The sequence below is a fragment of the Chiloscyllium punctatum genome, chromosome 8 (assembly GCF_047496795.1).
Source record: "Chiloscyllium punctatum isolate Juve2018m chromosome 8, sChiPun1.3, whole genome shotgun sequence".
Taxonomy (NCBI): domain Eukaryota; kingdom Metazoa; phylum Chordata; class Chondrichthyes; order Orectolobiformes; family Hemiscylliidae; genus Chiloscyllium; species Chiloscyllium punctatum.
This window is the reverse complement of record NC_092746.1, coordinates 132,338,322-132,360,317: the sequence shown is the minus strand read 5'-3', so window position 1 is coordinate 132,360,317 and position 21,996 is coordinate 132,338,322. Positions and strand designations below refer to the sequence as shown.

The 21,996-nt window shown below is 41.7% G+C and overlaps 1 protein-coding gene across 2 annotated transcripts in view; it reads left to right on the top strand.

Moving 5' to 3' along the window:
- LOC140480936 (poly(U)-binding-splicing factor PUF60-like) overlaps positions 1-21,996 on the top strand; it is an 85,027-nt gene that overhangs the window by 50,473 nt on the left and 12,558 nt on the right. For both annotated transcript variants that reach the window (XM_072576547.1, XM_072576546.1), the window contains 5 exons: positions 1,143-1,304; positions 4,575-4,667; positions 8,382-8,595; positions 16,037-16,227; positions 20,257-20,398. In XM_072576547.1, coding sequence (XP_072432648.1) covers positions 1,143-1,304; positions 4,575-4,667; positions 8,382-8,595; positions 16,037-16,227; positions 20,257-20,398 — 802 coding nt within the window. The remainder of the gene's footprint in view (positions 1-1,142; positions 1,305-4,574; positions 4,668-8,381; positions 8,596-16,036; positions 16,228-20,256; positions 20,399-21,996) is intronic.

The window sequence follows — 21,996 nt, the reverse complement described above, 5'->3', positions numbered from 1 at the left end:
TTGAGAATACTGGTTTGATTAACTTTTTTTTGGTGGTTTTTCAAAGGGGTTCTTTTGTTGTACTTAAAAGTGGGATTGTTAAGCTTCAAGGAAGGTTGCACAAATAGCTTTACAGTTTACAATGACATTTACATGTCTGTGTGTTTTCCCTTCTCATCACATCTGGACTGTTTTTTGAACAATTTCCACAACTGTTATGTCAGCTTTCTTTTTGTAGAAGTGGTGGTAAAGGGTGGGTAGAGATTTTATGTTTTCTCTTTTTTTTTCCCCTTTTTAATTCTTTCTCCCTCTATTCTCCATGTCCCCTTCTGACCTTTCTAAATTTGCAGCAGTGCTTTGTCTCCTTCCCACTCAAGGGGAGAACATAGTCCAGACCACCTCTTTGTCACCATCAGTGCTGTGGGATTTTGTGATTGGCCTGTTCATGCCTTTTCCTTAAACACTTCCCTTTTTTTTATTCAGGATGAGGCCCTTGCACAAGGATTGAGGTGTCACCCCCAGTGTTGAATTGGCTCAGAGTTCCCAAGTTCTGACCATATCTGATGGCAAGTTCTGGTCTGGTATAGTTCTGGGAATCTCTCTTGCTTTCTCCAATCTTCCCCCATCCAACCTCCCAAATTGAGTGTGAGTGTGCAGTTGGTGCTGCATTGCTGACCCACTGTGAAACAACTTCACTAAATGAGATTGCAGGCAGGATGTTAAGACAGAATTACAGAGAAGACTCCCTGCCATTCAGCTCATTGGAGCATTATGTGAGCAGAGACTGCAGTTTAGTTGAAGTGAAGGCCCCTTCTGCCATTCTTCAAACTGATAGTTTACCATTCCATCTTGTAAAAGATGAGTTATAACTAATGGGGCCATTCTGACAAATCAAAATGTGCTTTTTGAGGCTGTACAATCCACAGTAAGTGCTAGCTTTTTTTTCTCTATTTAGTTAATCATTTTGTATGGCATTTGTTAACTGAGATCTGCATATTGCAGTGTAGCAGCTAAGTTGCCTGAAAGATACAGCCTGTTATTTAGCCACATGCAGTAATGCTCTGTTACTTGTCCCTACTGTCCAGACTCTGTCTGTTAGGGTGCTTTGATTAGTGTTGCCTGGATGTACATATTCACACTTCTTTCATTCCTTTCTGGATCAGATGGCAGCACAGAGACAGCGTGCGCTGGCGATCATGTGTCGTGTTTACGTTGGATCGATTTATTATGAGCTGGGGGAGGATACCATCCGACAGGCATTTGCTCCATTTGGACCAATCAAGAGCATCGACATGTCATGGGACTCTGTCACAATGAAACACAAGGTTCTCTTTTCTTTCATTGCTTGCTTTTGTATTATTGAGGGCTAATTAGCATGAAACACAGGTGGTTCAGTATCACTGGAGGCTCAGTGAAACTAGTGGCACTAAAACTAGCATTCATCTTCAGGATCCTAACCATCATGGAGCTTCTACCACTTGTAATTAAGCTGATCTCCTTGCAGGTTTTCCCACAATGTTGCAATTTAGACTCTGGGATAAACAACATTTGAGGTGATCTTGGTCACATTCTGGATTGACTCAAGATAGTCATGAGAATTAGCAGGCTGGGGAACTAATTTCAAACGTAGATAACAAGCTGACTGCAGTGTAGTAAAATGGGAAAACTTAAAACTGTAGAGATGAACCACTACATTGTCACAAGTATAGAATGAGGACAGTTTGTTTTAGTGTTCCCTTTAATCCTGGAATGTTGACACTTCATGATTTTAAATAGATGGAGGTGTATCAAAGTGTGAAGTTAAGGGATGGGTGGAAATGGCAAGGTTTATTGGCTTGTGTGCTCAAAGTGCCTGTAATTGGAGCAGCAATCAACTGGCCAGTTTGGAATTACATGGCAAGTGTAGACAGACTAGATGAATACAGAATGTTGGAGAAACTCAGCAGCTCTGCAGAGAGCAAAATCTGTTAACAGTTGAAGTCTGGTATGATTCTTAGTCATGAGAGAGATCTAGAGGTGATGCAGAGAAGAGTCACTCTGGTGACTTTGGGACGATTGTGTTTTTTAAGATGGAGAAGTTGGAGCAATCTTCCCTCCAAGTAAGAGAACTGAGCGATCACAAGAAAACGACCAGAGGCCTGCTCTCTTGGTTCGTTTATCCTAATTTTTCTTCCCTATAATTCTGCATCTCTATCTTCCCAAGGAGGTATTAGTTTTCATTAATTAACAACAGTACCGTCCATGCCCTTAAAGTATTGTTTGAGGAAGGATAAAGTGTTGACTTGTTTTGGGACTTTGTGTTGTATGTTTATTTCTATCTTTATGAATTTCCATGCAAGAGAAGGAAATCAACTCCCATTTCTACAAATTTGATCACCTCATGCCAAGGAATATAAGCCAAAATTAATTCTAACTAATTCCCTTATCCTAGGTAGTCATTCTTTGAGTGGCCATGGGCCTTTTTCTAAATCTATATATACTTGCTATGGTGTGCAACTGAGAGTTACTGTTATTGTGTACAATCATTGCTTTTATCTTCAGTGCTACTGAAGTCACAACATTTCTAAGTTTGTTGTCTTCACTAGTGTGTAGGATTTGCAACACAAAAACAGACTATTCAGACCAATTCAAGTGTTGGCTTTTACTCAGCATTGTTATGTTTATCTGCACTGTTCCCTTTGGTCCTTCATTCACTTATCCAGTTTAGTCCTTTAAAGTTGAAATAGTTTCTGCCTTGACCAGTAAGTCTGGACAGGAATTCCTCAGATTTGCAGCTCTCTTGCTCTCCTGTACTGAATTTCCTAAGTTTAATCTTCTGTGGTCTACTGTTATAGACCCTTCAGCTGCTGAGGGCCTGCTTCTCTTTATCCTTCTGTTATTTTAGACATTTTCATTGTGTTGCCCTGTGATTTGCCAGCATTAGCTTCCACTTTATTTTAACTTTCACAAATCATGCTGAATCCCTGATTGACCTGTATTTATCCAAAACCTCAGGTAATGAATTCCAAAAGATCAACTCACTGGCTTGAGTTTGTTCCTTTCTCCCTTTTTGGAGCAGTGATATGATGTTAGCTTTCTAATCTTCTGGTACAGTGCATAAATGAAGTCAGCTTTGGAAGATGAGGGTTAATACAGCTGAAATTTCCTCACTTGGATTCTGTTTTTTGACTGAGGTCAATAGGAATTATCATTACAGTCTTCCAGTTGACATTTGGTACGGGTCTACACGAAGTATAAATGAAAATGAGCTTGTGTGAAGTTGGAGGTAATCCAAGGTGGACTTTGTGTTGTATGTGGGAAGTGGGAAACAGTGAGATTAAGAAGGCTGATCAGTTGGCAGGCTGTGACAAGTGGTGTTCCCCAGGACTTTACACTAAGACCCATTCTTCAATATGTATTAGTGACATGGGGTGATCAAATAAAAATCGTTTGTGGCTGATATTCGTGAGGAAGGTTTGAAGGGACATGGCCGATTGAGTGGATAAAGCTGAAGTACAATCTGTATTAACAAGGAAGCTAAACGGTATTGAGATATGTGGGGTAACTGAGACCACAATCAGACTAGTCATGATGGTGGAGCAGGCTAAAAATGGTGAATGGCTCGTTCCTGTTAATTCATATTTTCATAGCTGAACTTTGTGGGCAAAGCAGGATCATCTCCATTTTAGTTTTCTTAATGGAAAGGTGGTTGAGTAACCATACAGAGAAGTTGCTAAAAGCTACTGAAAAACTAATGGGTGATGTGCTTAAACCTCGAAGATTGGAATTCAAAAGTGAGAAAATTAAGTTTCCCAGGTGTTTGATCAGAACATATCTACAGTAGTTGTGTTCAGTTCTGGCCACCACACAACAGGATGGCTATGTGTTGCACTTGTAGGTTGTGACACAGATTCCCTGGAATGATTCTGGGGTTAAAAAGGTTAAATTATGGAGATAGATTGAATTTGAAAACTCTTTTCTGATTGACATGTTCAAAATAGCAAAGGAATTGGTTCAGTAGACAAAGAGAAACTGGTTTTGCAGGTGGAATCCAGAGCTTGAGCATTTAGGGTCTAGCATTTCTTCACTCAATTGACAGTGGAAATCTGGAGGTTTATCCCCCATAGGCCTCTGGATGTAGGAATAAAATGGTTTGTAGATAGTGGCCAGTTTAATTCCTTCAATGTTCGTTATCACAGCAATCAAGTCAAAGTCAATTCTTTTTGTTTTCTAAACTTAGCTTTAATCCCATACAAGACATTCCAATTTCATTGATTCAGGGTGTTGAGTCAAAGGTGCATTGATATAGCCAAACTGGGATGGGCCAGATACGCTTTCAGATGTGTGCCGATGTGAATCAGCTAGCATGATTGCAGGCCTTGATGAGTAGTTTGTCCAGTAAGCTTAGAGGAGAAACATGAAGAAATTTAAGCAGGAAATTCTTAAGTGCAGTTCCTAATGTCATGTTGGGCTAAGCATTCACCTAAGTGATTAACGTGTGGTTGTGAAGTCTTCATTTTACGCGTACCAGGTGACAGGGGTCAGCTGGCACAAGATCTGTAGCTTACGCTGTGCTATAGAAGAGCTGAGAGTGAGGCCATTCCTTTTGCTTATAGGGCTTTGCCTTTGTGGAGTACGAAGTTCCTGAGGCAGCTCAGCTTGCTCTTGAGCAGATGAACTCAGTGATGCTGGGAGGCAGAAACATTAAGGTAAGCAACTTCATCACTTGAATATGTAGCTATCTGTTCAGATTAGAGTCTCCACAAAACCTTTGATTCTTTTTCATTTTTTTCCAAATATGCGATGATGAAATGCAATGTGCTCCACTAAAAGAATAAAGCACAAGGTGACTTCAGAACAGAAAATCCCAGGACCCCACTGATTTCCATTGTTCCCTTAAACACGTGACGATTGTCAACTCATGGTTACATGTTGGTTAATGATACAGTCAGCTATCTATATGGTATTTTGGTGACAACTTTGAACACTCATTGCATTGTCATCTTGTCAGCAATGACTGAAACAGGCCCTTCAGATGCAAAGCAAAACTGAATTTTTTTTTTGCTTTTAAAATGGTTTATAGATAGTGGCCAGTTTAATTCCTTCAATGTTCGTTATCCCAGCAATCAAGTCAAAAATTGGATGACTCCACCAGAATTCTGATAAGCACTTAATGGTGGAACATTTCTTTCATCAAAGTCAGTTCTTTTTGTTTTCTAAGCTTAGCTTTAATCCCATACAAGACATTCCAATTTCATTGATTCAGGGTGTTGAGTCAAAGGCGCATTGATATAGATCAGTACGTGCCATAGCTGCTAATAAGGTCACCTCTGCACATCAGCTGTGACAACTGGACCAGAGTCAACTGTTTATTGCTCCAGCTTAGACTTCTCGGCTGAGTTGGTAAGTAAGGCTAGGAGTAGGTTATGGGATTACAAAAATTTAGTAGCTGCAGTCAGTGTGGCATAAATGGAGGAACTGATGTAGTGCACAGTGAACTTTGGCACATTAGCTGCAGAGTGCTGTCCATTTGTTTACCCTGTGTGGTGTGCATGAGGGGTCTAGAGTTGCCTATTTAAGACCAAACTACACGTCTACCTTCTTTTCTGGAAATGTCCATGTTTAATTCCAGAATTAAATAGAATTTACAAGGGGGTTCACTGTGACTTGTACCTGTTGGCTGAGTAACGCCATAAAAACCAAGGACTGACATTGTCATTGTGACAAATTGGAAGGCAGACTCACCTGAGGTGAGTGGGTCCAGTGAGTGGCTGGGATTCCCAGGAAATCCATAACGGTTATTCTGCTGGTAGGTTGAATCAGACAGAGTAGGGACGAGGAGGTGCATCGCAGAGCTGCTAACCAGCTTTTGCGAACATAATGTTATATTTTGAAGGGTTAATGTGATTGGGATGGGGCAGAAAAATGAATGTATCTAGGCGACAGGTGAAGAATGCCTTAGTTGAGAAGGGGATCTAAAAATGGATGCAGGATGAGAAGGGATGTGGAAAGACGAGTTTACTTCATAGGCGCCCTGTGAAGAATGTTGAGCACATGGGGGTATGAAGGTTTAATGTACAGTTGGGGAAATGATAATGTCTCCTCTCAGACACTAATGGCATGGTAACGATGCAGGTGAGGTTTGGTGATTGGAAGTCAAGGGGAGAAGCCCTTTTTATGGCTTTCCAATGAATCCCACCAAGATTAATGTCAGTTCCTCCAGCCTGATAGAAGCAGATTTCTGGTGACTTTGTTTAAGCTCTGGGTTGTTGCTGACTTTATAAATGCTACCGTAACCATTCCTGTTATGTGCTTAGAAACGACCTCTCTTTTCTTTGTGTCTCCTCCAAGCTTTTATGTAGAACAGGACTCGGCTGTAGACCTCTCCCTCCTCACCAGTCCGACAGCCATTCTGTTCAGAAGGATCAGCAGCTGTAAATTCCAGCATTAAGGTGCCCGCAGCCAGTGGGAACACTCGACATTCTAAGCAACTGCACCTCCAGGAGCCAGCCTGATATTTTAATTTGCCTGGGATTAGGGCGAAGGGCCAGGGTCATGGTTTCTCTCTCCTCTTCGAAATAAAAGTATTTATCTTCCCCAATAATTTTTTTTAAAAATTACTTCTCGTTTGACAAGAGGTCTGTTCTTTTCATTAAGTACATGGCATCTTTTCTTGTCTTGCTCCCACTGACTCTGAAAGCTTTTGTGTGAGATACAAAAGAGGACATTGTGCAGGCACTGCGATGATCTTTGCATACTTGCCTCCAGTGAAATGTGTAGGGTACTGTGGGTCGCACGTTGACCTTTACTGATCAGAGAATCTACTGTTTCATAGTAGTTGAAGATCGAAGACTCCACATGGAATTTCCTAGTGGGCCCTAGCATTCCAGGCCACAGAGAGTGAAAGGAGGCAACTGACTCTGGACCCTTAGGATCCAGGCATTACCAATCTTGGTATTCTTTGGTCTCACTTATTCATTACTTGTCCATCTGACATCTAGATGTCTTCATCTTATTCTACCACTCTCTGATGGCCTGCATTACAATCCCAAACCACCTCTGTTTCTTGGAACATTAAGCTCCTTTGTGCTTGGAGCTGGTTTATTGACTTTGATAATTATCACAAGAAAATATTAGGTGGAGCTCTTGCTGACCCACGCTTCCGAAGATTTTCTCTTATTTCACATTCCACATAAATTATAAATAATTCTTCAGTGGATTAAATACTTGGAATATCCTATTTTAGGAAACCTTTCCCAGTTACTCCCATTCGCTTCCCTCCTTCTTAAAAGTTATCTGTCATGTTGGACATTTCACATCGATTGGAGGATGAGGGTTCTCCCACCAACATCAAATCAACTTGTAATTCCTATTTTAAACAATAAATGCTTAAAAGTTCTGAAAACCAGTCTCTGATCTTTTCTTTCTCACCACCCGTTATGTTTACTGTGATAGTTCCGGCCTGTCTCCGCAGCAGGTTGCGTTTTAGTGCTGATAGACAGTACCACACCATCATGATATCCTGCGATTGGCTGGGGGAACAAGTCAGGGCACTCCCAGTAAACATGCACAGACAACCCACTTGTATTTGATATCTGTTAAAGGGGCCTTCAGTCCATTTAAAAAGTGGTAAGTTTCAATAGCTTGCTCTCAGGTGCAGACTTCTGCCAATTGTTCTGAGTTGTACACTGCTGTGTTGGGGAGAAGTCCAGCTCGTGACATTGCATTTTCTCCCACTGCCCGGTGTCGCTGTTCCTTCTCCTGCTTGCAGTGCATTCTAGGTAGGGTGGCATCACTCTGGTCTGCTTGTTCTGTAGCTGCCCTGTACAAGTCTTCCACAGGTAAGTAAATTCTGTGGAAGGTTTTGTACAGTGCAGCTGCAGTGATGTCATTCTACCTAGAATGCACTGTAAGTAGGCGTGTGAACTGCGTATATCCTTCCCTCCCCATGTCCCTATCCCCTCCCGGTGGTGAACAAACGCGAGGCTACGGGGTGGATTTCTCCGCAGCATTGCAGCGTGTGACTCAGAGCGCTTGGCAGGGGACTGTGCGTGGGAGCAGGAAATTTACTGTTTTTTAAATGAGGTGTAGTTTCCCTTTAATTAGATGTGCCAGCATGCTACATGCTCTCCTGTAAAACACACAAAGCTTTTCCATTTGAACACTCAGTGTTCCTGAAGAGCGAGGTCTGTTTTAAAAATATTAACTCAAAAATGGCCTCTTCCTAATGGGAACAGACTGTGAGGTGCCCCCAATTTCATGACTAATGGTGCCATTTGCCAATGTTTCTGGGTTACTTGCAATGTCCCGGGAAGATTTCAGGTGGCATCTCTATTCCTAGCCCGTGTTTTCCAGGAGAAGTGGCATGGTTCGTATTCATTTCTAGCTTGGTCTGTAATTGGCGGGGGTTTCTTTTGTTACAGGTTGGCAGACCGAGTAACATAGGACAAGCTCAACCAATCATAGACCAGCTTGCAGAGGAAGCCAGGGCGTTTAACAGAATTTATGTCGCGTCCGTTCACCCGGATCTGTCGGATGATGACATTAAAAGTGTGTTCGAGGCCTTTGGAAAGATTAAATCCTGCACCTTGGCCCGAGACCCCACAACGGGGAAGCATAAAGGATATGGATTCATTGGTGAGTGTTCTGTTGGTAATACTGGTTTTGTGATGGTATTGCGGAAAAAGGGAGGCACACACATTTTACAAAATTAAAATCAAAGGCCTGGCAGGTAGCTAAGATTAAATTAGACAGAATGGTGTTATCTTTCATCTCAGGGATTTGGCAATCACTCCAACCCAGGTAGATGGAGTGAAGGACTACTCTCAGCTTTCTGTAAATCCTGAACAATGAGTTTCAACACTCTGCACAATTTCTTTTTGTCATTTGATCCTCCTGTTTTCCTCTTTCCTCCTCTCCTGCTGCAAAGCATCCTGGCCTCTAAATTTGGTCAGAGTGCCACTTGTCTAGCATTGGTAGGCTGCTAGGACCAATAACATCAGAATTGGAAGAAATATCCTGATGCACTAGAAGTGACCGGAAGAAAAAGCTCATTGCTAGAATCCAAGGACAAGTCATATGCTTCATCTCAACCACTGCTAATGCCAGAACTGGGAGCAAAGTGGAAAAGTATTCATTCCTTAGCACCATCATCCCTTCTTTCCTCCTCCATTTAGTTGCTGCTGCTGCTAGTGCAGCTTCAAGTATAAATCTCTGCACATTCATGAGAGCTGACAAGTGCACTTGTCAGGAAAGGTTATATATGCAAAAGACACTTCAATGTGCTGGGCACTGCCACGGTTGCAGATACACTGCATTTTTAATGTTTGGCTTTTCACTGTAACTCACTTATCCGAGACTTGTGCCATCTCTGTCACGTTGAATTTCTGGATCTGGAGGCTCTTCATCTATGCTGTCCACTACAAAGTTGCACATAAGCAGCCTTTTGTCCTCAAGACTGAAATTGTTGGGCATTCTGTCTTGACCTTGATGTACGCTGTACTGCTACCTGCTAGCTTCTATATAATGTGTTCAGTCTATGTGCCATATTTAAATGGACATCTTATAAATGAGAATAATGAAAAGCACTGGTGACTTTTGCTCTGTGGCTCTCAAAAAGCTTTCCATACCTGCTTGTTCAGCTCAGTTTGTGTTTGAGTTTAATGTAGAGAAATTATCCTGAAAGAGATCAATTGTTGTTGTGATTAGTCAACAACTTTAGAATCATTAGAACTTGGTGAATGCTCCAAAATGAACTAGGTGAGCAATGATTTTGTTTTTACTAACACGCCAGCAAAATCTGAAACTGGAAGGGATTTGAGGCCTAATGTAGAGGCAGAGTAGGCCCTGGCAGTTAATTACATCTGAAAAACTAGTTGGTGTGGGCACTTTATATTGATATTTGATGATTAACCTGCTAAGTCTTCTGTTATGTTTATCTGCCAGTTAGTTCTGTTTTAAATTGGTTGCACTGTGTCGTAGTAGAAAGCAGAACTTGAGGAAACATTTGACGTGAGCTTGGGTTTATGAATTTTATGGGTAGATGGTGGAAGATGAGTGATATTTGAGTATATTTAATTGGAGCCATTAACTGAACTGTAATGAACTTTTTACTAATTTTTTCTTTATTAATTATGAATAACTTGTAATTGATGTAGGTGCCATGGTGGGTGACTTAAAAGCTTTTCTCTGTATTTTTCATATAAAAGTACTCGTGATAAATTTCTATTAATTTTTGGGTGGGTTGTTGGTGGTATTCGAATATAGTCAAGTAATTTAATATATGGGTTGAGAAAATAATCTGATTTGTGTGGGGTCAGATGAAGATGTGATTTTATTATTTTGGTACATAATTAATTTCTAGTTGTATTGGGGAGCTTTGGAGTTGTAAACTACGTTATTTCACTGATTTACTGCTTTGATCAAATAGAATTCTTGGATATGACAAAGGATTTTGACTTTTAATAAGTGCTTTTACTAGACAGGTTTTTGGTATTCTATAGGAGTCTATACAAGAAATAGTCTTATTTAATGAGTGAGCTTGGTTGTTACTTCTGTAGGAACATAGTGCTAATGCAGCTGGTGGTTAATTGGGAAAACTAGGCAAATTTGGCTGATTTCCCAGATTCCACTATCAACTGTGTTTGGCATTGTTCACTTACAGCTAATTACAAATACATATGGTACACAGTTTCTCACCGTTCTGACCTATCCATTGGTGATACAGCATTGAGTCTATATATGAAGGTAAACCACTAAAAGTAACTTCACCGGTTCAGAGCACTGAATGCTTACTGCATGCCCAGCTAGGGCTGGTATTATCTTACAGACTTAGCAAGAACCATGTGGTTGATTGTGTAGGTCTTTCAGGTCCCTACAGTTAACCTGTGATTAGTCAATCATCTGTCAATGCCATGGACTTACTTTGTACTTACAGTTTAGTATTGGCTTACTATCGCTGCCACAGAGTTTATATACTTTCAGTCTCCACTGCCTGATTTCTATCAAGAATTAAACAAGACCATGATCTTTATCTTCATTTGGTACAACTGTGGTTGCCAGTGATTGGATGAACAATGACCATATGTTTACCGAAAACTCATTTGGACAGCAGATGCCATAATTGCTTAGTGTAGTTAACAGTGTAACTCACCATAAAAATGAGTGCATCATGTGTTTGGCCACAGTATGGGCACATTCCAAACCTCATCGAACATGAGACTGAACTACCATTAAAGATAAGGAGCAAATCCACAAAAGCAAATTTCTTTTTCTCAACTCTGGTGAATAAGTAATGTCATCAACAAATGCCAACTTCAACCTCTATTTCTTCATAAGTTCCTTCACTTGCACCTATGTTTGACATTTTGATTGAAACTACTGGAATTAGTGTATTCAGATATTTTGATCACTCTAGGAACATACTACTCTCTCCAATTGTCATCAGTTATTTGTACCGCCATATGAATGCCTTACTAATTTATTTGGGCTGAAGGGTGTCATTACATGTTTGGAACTTGTGAACCATGAGAGAGAATGGTTTCAAACAGCATGGTGAAATGTCATAAGCTTAGCCTAGAGCGGGAATCTACAGTTAAAGGGAAATGTGAAAGACCAATGTACTATTGAAGAAGTAATTCTGAAGTAATATTGACAATAGGCTGAGTAATGACGAATGAATGACTTGATCAGAAGATCTTGTTGATTGTAGCGCTTTGCAGACCCGCAATATGACATTTGGAAGGAGCCACTTGCTAGTTTGCTGATTGTTCAAGATGGTGAGTACAGAACAGCAGCGATCTGCAGTCAGAATGGAAAATGGTATCTCAGTTGGTTTAGAAATGGCAAAAGAAGTGGTTGAAGCACCATAAAAATATTGCTTAGTGATGTGTGGATTCAGGATGGCTAACCACTGTCCAATAACTGAAAGGGGGATTTGTTGACTGTAACAATATTCCAGATCCTGTTCCACACTTCCAAGATAGTGCAGCCTCTACCGTGATATAAGAAAGGTTTTGTTGTAATTTTTACTTTGACTCCGATTCCATCAATAAATTACAATGAGAGTTACTAAAAGTCCTGATTGTGATATGATGCTGAAAATTCCCATGCCCCAAGATGAGCCCTGATTCTAATCTTGAGGGACAGCTGGTAACACTTGGCACTTTCCTCGAGAAACCAGCTGTTGTATTTCCTACTAGATGGATAAACATGGCAGCTGCATCTTCCAGTCAGTTGTTTTGACTTTCAATTTATACAGCACTTCCTGCTGATACTTCCAGATCTTGGGCAGATTGTTGTTGCCACTGCTTCTGACTCTATCCTGGTCACTGAGGATATCTTCACAGATCGCCCAAAGGCCCATACAAACCTTTAATGACAAAGTGATGATAGCACTTCCAGCTCACCGAGGGCCCTTTTGGATTAGTATGACTGCTTTCCTGTTTGACCAGTACTGTGAGCATCACCAGCTATCTTACTGGCGACTCTCAACTACTGAGTAACAACAGGAGAGGGGAACGTTTTCCACGTGGACCTGAAAAGACCGCATGATCCATTTCTTGAAGAATTTTGGTGGAAACGCGACATATTGCAATGAGGAGCAACAGTGCATGGAGACCTCCGACAAAGACAAGGAAGTGTGCCAGAGAGCAACAGATCTCACCATGAGGGTAGTAAACAAGATAATGGAAAGTTGAACAAAGGTGAGAAAGAGAGAGGTAAGAGTGACTCTTGTGATTTATTTGTAATAGAGTGCACTTGAGCATTGTCTGACTTTTGTACATGTTCACTGGAGTTAGAGGCTTGCAGGTACAGCCAGTCATTTATCCAGGAATGGGAAAGGAGAAATTTAATTGGAAGTCTGTATTTCAGTTCAAATTCTTTTAAGTTTTCAATTGAATGTGAATGTGTCTGAGCCACTCATTACTGCTGCTAAGTTATAAGCATGAATGTCTGTCCATGTTGGTTTGAATGGAATTCAGATTTGATGTCTATGAAATTGGATAACCAACAAGCGATTGAATATTCACAACTCCCTCTTTCATTCCCTTCTTTATCTGACTCCTTCATTGACCCCACTCTCCACTACTCCGCCCACTACACCTCTCAAAGTAGAAGCAGGAATAGACCATTCACGCTAATGAGTCTCCCCAGCCATTCAAATGGCTGAGCTTCCTCATTTGACGTTCCTGTTCACTGCCAGTATTCATTGATTTGCTGAGAATCAACAACCTGCTTGTCCCAGCTTCAAATATGTTCCAATAGTGCAGCACCTGCAGCCCTCAAGGGTAGAGAATTCCAAATCTTCAAAACCCTAAGAGTGAAGAACCCTTAGACCTGATACAAAAATTGGGTGGTAAATAGCAAAAGGATACAGATTACGGGAGGAGATAGAGAGGCTGATCAGTGGCAAATGGAATTCATTCCCGATAAATGAGGTGATGCACTTGTGCAGGACAAAGAAGACAAGGGAATAAATGATCAACAGTAGGACCCTGGGAAGCACTGAGGATCGGAGGACCTTCAAGTATGTGCATCGGTCCCTTAAGGTATCAGGGCAGGTGGATAAAGGGAAGGAGGCGATTGGGATAGTTGAATTGAATTGAATTGAATTAAATTTATTGTCTCGTGTACCGAGGCACAGTGAAAAGCTTTGTCTTGAAAGCAATACAGGCAGATCACGGAGTTAAATAGCATAGATAAGTAAATAATAGGTAAGCAATGGCAAAATAAAAATAGTTGCCTTTATTATCTGAGGCATAGAATTTAAGAGCAGGGAGGTGATGCTGGAACTAAAACATTGATTAGGCCACAGTGAGAGTACGGTGTGCAGTTCTGGAATCCACATCATGGGAGGGATGTGCGTGCACAGAAGAGGGTGCTCAGGAGATTTACCGCTATGTTGCCTGGGCTGGAGAGTTTGTTATGGGGAGAGATTGGACTGTGGGGTTGTTTTCCCTTGGAGCAGAGGAGTTTAAAAGGGGACATGACTGAGATGTATAAGTTTGAGAGAGCATGGACAGGAAAGACAGGAAGAAATGTCCCCCCCTTGCTGGAGAGATCAATAATTGGAGCATTGATGGAAGGGGATCAAAGGTTTAGAAAAACATGTGAGGAAAGGTTTGTTTTCACCCAGAGGATGGTGGGAATCTGGAATTTATTGCCTGTAAGTGTGGTAGAAGCAAAAACACTCATAATATTTGAGACTTACCAAGATGTACATTTGTGATGCCAAAGCACGTGAATGTACTTTAGTCGTCATTGGACAAGCATATGGATGTACATGGAATAGTGTAGGTTAGATGGGCTTCAGGTTGGTATGGCAGGTCGGCACAACATCGAGGGCCGAAGGGCCTGTACTGCACTGTTATGTCTCATGATATGAGCTGACTCCTAGAAAGTTAGGTGGTAACATTTGATCAGTGCAGACCTGATCGGCCGAAGAGCCCTTTTCTGTGCTGTAGACCTCTATCACTGTTAGCACATCTCCCGATCTCAGCCTTTGATGAATCCCTTATCCTTAGACTGTGCCCATCTGTTCTAGATTTCCTGGCTAGGAGAGAGTACCCCATGTCTACACTGTCAAGCCCCTTGAGAATCTTGTGCTTTATGATATTACCTCTCATTTCACCAGAGAATAACGGCCCAGTTTTTCCTCCGCACGATGGCTCAGTAGATAGCATGCTACCTCTGTGAGCTGAATTAGATTCCAACCTTGGGTGATTGTCTGTGTAGAGTTTGTTCTCCCCATGTCTGTGTGGGTTTGCTCCAGGTGCACCAATTTCCTCCCACAATCCAAAGATTAGGTTAGGTGGATTGTCCATGGTAAATGTAAGGTTACAGAGAGAGGTAGGAGGCTGGGTTTGGAAGGTTGGTGCAGACTCAATGGGCCAAATGGCCTCTTTCATATGGGTAGTCTATGATTCTAATTTACTCAGTATCTTATCAGAGGGCAACTCTCTCATCCCAGAAACTAATTGAGAAAATTTGTGCTACACTGTCTCCAAGAAGTCTACACTATTTTTCCTAAATATGGAGACCAAAACTGCACACTATTCCAGACGTGGCCACACCAAAATACTAAAAGGTTTCTTTTTTCTTATGCTCCTGTCCCCTTGAAGTGACATTTAACATGACATTTGTCTTCACAATTACTTGCTGTATGCCAATTTTGTGTTCCTTGATTGGGTTTGCTGAAATCTCTCAACATTTACAAATTACACCCCTCCAAACATATTCTACTTTCTATTAGCACCAAAGCTGTCTACTACCTCTGTCATCCTCCTCTGTGCTCTTCATGCTCATTGACAGTCCCCTTCCTACCTTGCTCCTGGTACATGAGTGTATCTGACAAGACTGATAGGTATGCCATTGAGGTTGGTGGTGAATCAGTGTTTAAATATATCTGAGTGACTTATTCAGCAGTCTCGGAGAAGGCTTAAGAATAAGCTTCATTGTTGTGGGCCTGCAGTCACTAGACAGGATAAGGACAACAGATTTCATTCCCTAAAGGACATTAGTGAACCAGAGAGATTTTATAACAGTTTGGTAGTTTTATTGCTACCATTATTTAAGCTCTCTTTTATGCCGGACATTCCAATAAGTTAAATTTAAATTCCCCAGCTGCCTTGTTGGGATTATAGTTCAGATCATTAGAGTAGGCTTGTGAATTACTAATGTGTAGCATAACCAATAAGCTACCAAACAGTTTAAATTTCATTCACCTTCCTCCTTTCTTTATTTCATTTATTCCTTGCACTACTTTGTTCCATATAGCCCACTACCGAACCCGTTTGTGGTTTCTCCTTGAGAGCAGGTGGTGTGATGTAGGGGAGCTCAGCGAGATGCTTGGACTATGGACAAAGAGTCCACTGGGCATCGTGGAGTTTCAATAAATGATCAGGGCTAGCCTTCTCTATGATCATGTGACCGTATGCAGGATGTGGCTGTGTGATCTTCTGTAACCTAGTGTGTGTGGGAATGGTGGGATCTGACACTGATCATCTGACCCAGTTTAAGGTGCTTCATCTGTGGCCTTCCTGTTCATATAAACACTAAACCTATTTGCTTTGTGCAGAATATGAGAAGGCTCAATCTTCACAAGATGCAGTGTCTTCCATGAACCTGTTTGACCTTGGTGGCCAGTTCCTCCGTGTTGGGAAAGCGGTGACTCCCCCGATGCCTTTGATGACACCTGCAGCCCCTGGTGGATTGCCCCCTGCAGCAGCAGTGGCAGCAGCTGCAGCAACAGCCAAGATCACAGCTCAGGTGGGTATGGGCACTTTCAGTCATACCAATCAGAACCTGACGACCTTCTGTTGGCAAACTTTATGCTGCCATATCTGTTCATGCTAAGACTACTGGAACCTGTGCCAATGCTAAAACCTCCAGTCCCTGCTAAAGGGCATACACAAGAAATTAAACAAAACTATTTTGCCATTCCTCCTCTAGCTAATGATTGAATGACACGCTGAGAATTCTTAGAATGACTCCTCGAATGTGTAGTCAGGCCACAGGCTTTGTATACAACTCTGAAAGTGCAAAATGATTTGCAAGTATCAGCCAAGGCTGAGACTCACTGAGGGAGCATTTCACTACTGGAGCTGCCTCTTCCAGATGTGATGCCCTGTTTGCTGGTTCGGGTGCTGGTGGCCTAGAATGTTTCTCCAGTGACCCAGGTTCAATTCCCACCACAGCACATGGTAGAATTTGAATTAAATAAAAATGTCTGGAATTGAGAGTCTAATGATGACCATGAACCCATTGATTGTCAGAAAACCCCATCTGATTCATTAATTTCCATTAGGGACGAAAGTTGCTATCCTTACCTTTGACTCCGGACCCACAATGTGGTTGACTATTAAATGCCCTCTAAGGAATTGGGAACAGCAATAAATGCTGACCTAGCCACCTATGCCCTCATACCAGTAATTAATAAAAAGAAAAATCAGCATTCTGGAGTTATCTTTGATAAGAACCTGAATTGGACTAGCCGTACAAAAGCAGGTCAGAGACTAGGAATCTTGTAATGTGTATCTCGCCTCTTAACCTGTCTAATGTCTTTAAGATGCAAGTTAAAAATGTGATGGAAAACTCCACACTTACCTGGATCGGTAGACCTCAAGTCCACATAGAGTCATAAGAATTATAGTGATGTACAGCATGGAAACAGACCCCTCAGTCCAACTCGCCCATGTTGACCAGATATCCCAACCCAATCTAGTCCGACCTGCCAGCACCCAGCCCATGTCCCTCCAAACCCTTCCTATTCATGTACCCAGCCAGATCCCTTTGAAATGTTGCAATTGTACCAGCCTCCGCCACTTCCTCTGGCAGCTCATTCCATTCACGTATCGCCATCTGCATTGAAAACGTTGCCCCTTGGGTCTCTTTTATGTCTTTCCCCCTCACCCTAAACTTATGCCCTCTAGTCTGGACTCACCCACGCCAGGGAAGAGACTTTATCCATTTATCCTATCCCTGCCCCTCATTTTATAAACCTTGATAAGGTCACCCCTCAACCTCCGATACTTGAGGGAAAACAGCCCCAACCTATTCAATCTTCCCCTATAGCTCAAATCCTCGAACCCTGGCAACATCCTTATAAATCTAGAAAGGAGACCAGAATCACGTATACTATTCCAAAAGTGACCTAAGCAATGTCCTGTACAGCGCAACATGACCTCCCAACTCCTGTACTCAATACGCTGACCAATAAAGGAAGTCATACCAAACACATTCTTCAATGTTTCATCTACCTGTGACTACTAGGATAGTGAAGGAGGTGTTTGGTATGCTTTCCTTTATTGGTGAGAATATTGAATACAGGAGTTGGGAGGTCATGTTGTCTTCAGCGAAACCTGTTGACAATTTACTCCCTTCTTAGTCCAGAAGCTATTTGCCCTGGCTTAAAAACGTTCAGTGACCCTGTCCCTATTGCACTCTGAGAAGAGAATTCTAAAGGTTAATGATCCTCTGAGAATTAAATCCTCCTCCTCTTTGTCTTAAATAGGGATCACCTTATTTTAATGTTTTCCTCCTAATTCTGATGTCTCACAACGGAACTATCTTCTCAGTATCTACCCTCTCAAGTCACCTAGAATCTTGTAATTCTGAATAAGATTACCTCTTGTTCTTCTAAACTGAAACAAATACAAGCCCATCCTCTCCTCCTTCATATCTATCAACTAATTTATCAGTGAATCTTCTTTGTACCGTTTCTAACACATTTAGAATCCTTCCATGGAAGAATAAAGAAAAATCATTTGGAAACAAATTATCATGACCATTTAGCATAGATTTCAAAAGGGAAAATCTTATTTGATAAATGTAATAAGTGTATTTAAAAAGATAATATAGTAAACAATGAAAATACAGCAGATGCAGTTTAATTGGATTTTCAAAGGGCCTTTTGATAAGGTGCTTTATAACAGACCAAGTATGCATCACTGGCTTCAAGATGGGAGCCAGTCTCTGGAAGCAAGGGATAGTTATTCAGAGAGGCAGAGGGTACAAAGTGATATTCCATAAGGATAGTTGCCAGGACCACTGCTGTATGCAATTTATACTAATGATTTTAGCTTTTGAGCCAAAACACAATTCCAAATTTGTGGATGACTTCAAATTAGGGGAAGGACAATACTGAAGAAGGTTGCAGTACAGGTGAATGCTACTACATCTGCAGAATAGAGAAAAGTTGGTAAATTAAGTTCCACGCAAGTAAGTGAGTGTTTCAGATCCTATACCTGTATGTTGCCATCTCTGAGCATAGAGAATTTTCTCAAGATAACCTGGTGGTGGTGTTCATTTTGGTAGGACAAATTGGGATGTCATTAATTATTTGGAAGATGCAAATCCAGGAGATATAGAGGAACGGATGGAAATACACCAATCACTGCAGAGTCATAAAGCATAGCAAGCACTGTTTTATTTCTAGACGGGTTCAATTCCCACCTCAGGCGACTGACTGTGTGGAGCTTGCACGTTCTCCCTGTGTCTGCGTGGGTTTCCTCAGGGTGCTCCGGTTTCCTCCCACAGTCCAAAGATGTGCAGGTCAGGTGAGTTGGCCATGCTAAATTGCCCGTAGTGTTAGGTAAGGGGTAGATGTAGGGGTATGGCTGGGTTACGCTTCGGCGGGGTGGTGTGGACTTGTTGGGCCGAAGGGCCTGTTTCCGCACTGTAAGTAATCTAATCTAATCTAATCTATAGTGCAATTAATTAGTAGTCCTTGTCATTCTAGTCACCATGCTGGAAAAGGATACAGAAACATTACAGAGGATGCAGAGAAAATTCCTAAGGACGATACCAGGGGTAGCAAGCAAAAATTAATAGCATGTTTCTTGTCTCCAAAAAAGGCTCAGGGATATCTGGTCTGTAAATGAAAGATTTTGGTCACATGGATGCAGAGAGAATGTTTCCTTTTGTGGGGTGGAATAGATCATAACTAGAGACCATCAGACAAAGATCAGCACTGAGGAATCCAGTTGGCAATTCAGAACAAAACACCTCTCCCTTATGCAGAGTGGTGAGTGTGTGGAATGCATTACTGTAGGAATGATTGAAGCAGATAGGAGCAGTACATTTAAGGAAAAACTAGACAAGCAGATGAGGGAGAAGGACAATAGAGGATTACTCTGATAGATGGTCAAAGGTGAGAGTGGAGTATAAACACTGACATCATCTGGTTGGGCTGAAAGAGTATTTGGCACAAGCCAATGTGATTACCTTGTCATCAAAAAGGGACCATTATAATGAACTAGTTTCAGTACTGACCAGTTCAAGAATAAAAACATTGATTGCAGTTCATGTTCTTGAAGCACCCTGTGACGGGGACTGTCTTGCAGTATCCATGTGTGTAATAACTGTCAACCGTTGCCATGAAGGGACATACATTCTCCCCTGTGCCCCCAAAAACTGGCTGCCCAGAGTGGTTTCTCCAGTTTACATTGCAGCTTATCTTTGAACTCATTCTGCATCATCTAAACGGTTGAAGCACAAAACATTTGTGGAATGAAAGGTGCCCTGAGGCTGAAGGGTTGTTGAGCAGACTGGTCTTCCTCTTGCTCTCCTGTTGTGGGAGAGAAGACCACCTATTGGATGCAGTTGTAATATTGCATATACATTTTTTATATGTTTTTTTCCTCACCCTGATTGTATCCTTTTAGGGTAGGGGGAGGTAAGCTTGTTACTTCTGTACTATTTGAATACTACAAAATTGAACTTATGGTAAGTGTGACTTGTAAACTATTTGAGAATGTCTTTGCACTCGCCTAACCTTGCCTATTTTTCTTGCTGCAGGAAGCAGTTGCAGGAGCAGCTGTACTTGGTGTAAGTGGTCTCTCTGCACCAGGTCTGGTCACTCCAGCACTGACCCTTGCACAGCCACTCGGAGCGTTGCCACAGGCTGTCATGGCAGCACAAGCCCCAGGAGTTATAACAGGTCAGTAACTCATTTGAGGTTCGCACAGTCTCTAATAAAACAGTGGGGGCCATTCAAAAAGGAGCTGGGGAGAGTATAGGTCCAACATGTGTACCCTTTAAGGGTGAAAGGTAGGAGCAGTAAGTTCAGAGTAACATGATTCTCTAGGAAAATTCAAGAATGGATGAGGACGAAGAGAAAGGCTATTAGCAAATCCAAAAGGAGTAATTCAGCCGTGGCTGTAGAGGAATGTGAGAAGTGCAAGAGGGAACTTAAGCAATTAGAACAAAATGGGGGCATGAGAAACGACTTGTGAACAAGATTAGGGCGAATCCAAAGGTATCTTATAAATACATTAAAGGCAAGAGGTTAACCAGGGAAAGAATACAGTCCATTAGGGATCAAGGGGGCAACCTATATGTGAAAGTGCAGGATATTTGAAGGGTGTTAAATGAATACTTCTCTTCAGTCTTCACTCTGGAAAAGTATGGAATTCAGGAAAAGGAACTATGAGGAACTTGCACAGTTTGACTTGGGAAACGGGAAAGTACTGGAGGCACACTCGGGCTTAAAAAAATGGACAAGTTCCCTGGCCCAGATGAATTGCATTCCAGGCTGCTGTGGGAGGCGAGGCCAGAAATTGCAGAGGACCTGATAAAATTTTAATTCCTCTCTGGCCATGGAGGATGTATCAAATGGTTAATGTGGTTCCACTTTTTAAGAAGGATGTAGTGATGAACCAGGAAATTACAGACTGAGAGTCAAGGAGTGAATTAATACTCACTTAAAAAGGCATAGATAATTAGGGATAGCCATCATGGCTTTGTCAGAGGGAAGTCATACCTAACAGATGGGGTTGGAATGTTTTCAAAATGTGATCAAGTGTATGGATGAGGGAAGTTCAGTTGATGTAGTTTATATGGATTTCAGCAAAAATTTTGACAAGGTCCCAAATGGGAAACTGATTAAGAAGATTAAAGCACATGGAATTGTGGGAAACTTGGTGACATGAATCAGAAATAGGGCAGAAAGGTTAGTGGGAGAAGGCTGTTTGAGTGACTGGAAGCCGGTGCCCAGTGGTGGTACCACAAGGATCAATATTGGGATCTTAATCAAAAAGTGGAAGAACTTTGGATGCTGTAAATCAGAGACAAAACCAGAAATTTGTGGATAAGCGCAGCAGGTCTGGCAGCATTGGTGGAGAAGAATCAGACTTGATGTTTAGAGTGGAGTGACCCTTCCTCAGTACAGTTCTGAGATGTTGGGATCCTTATTGTTTGTTATATAGATAAATAAATAATACTGATGAAAGTGTGGGGAAATGTTAACAAATTTGCAGATGACAGATTGGTAATGTGGCTAATAGCGTAGAAAATGGTTGTTGTTGTGGGAGGCTGTAGATGGATTGGTCACATGCTGAGCAATGGCAGATGGTATTTGGAAGAAAAAACAAGTTGAAGGAGTATTTAATGAATGGCAGGACACTGGGTAGCTCAGAGGAACAGAAGAATGAGTGAGTTTTGAGAAGATTTGTAGCTCAGGTTGAGGTTCTGGAGATAGATATGCTTGCTGAGCTGGATGGTTCATTTTCAGCTGAACCTTCCAGCTCAGCGAGCAAA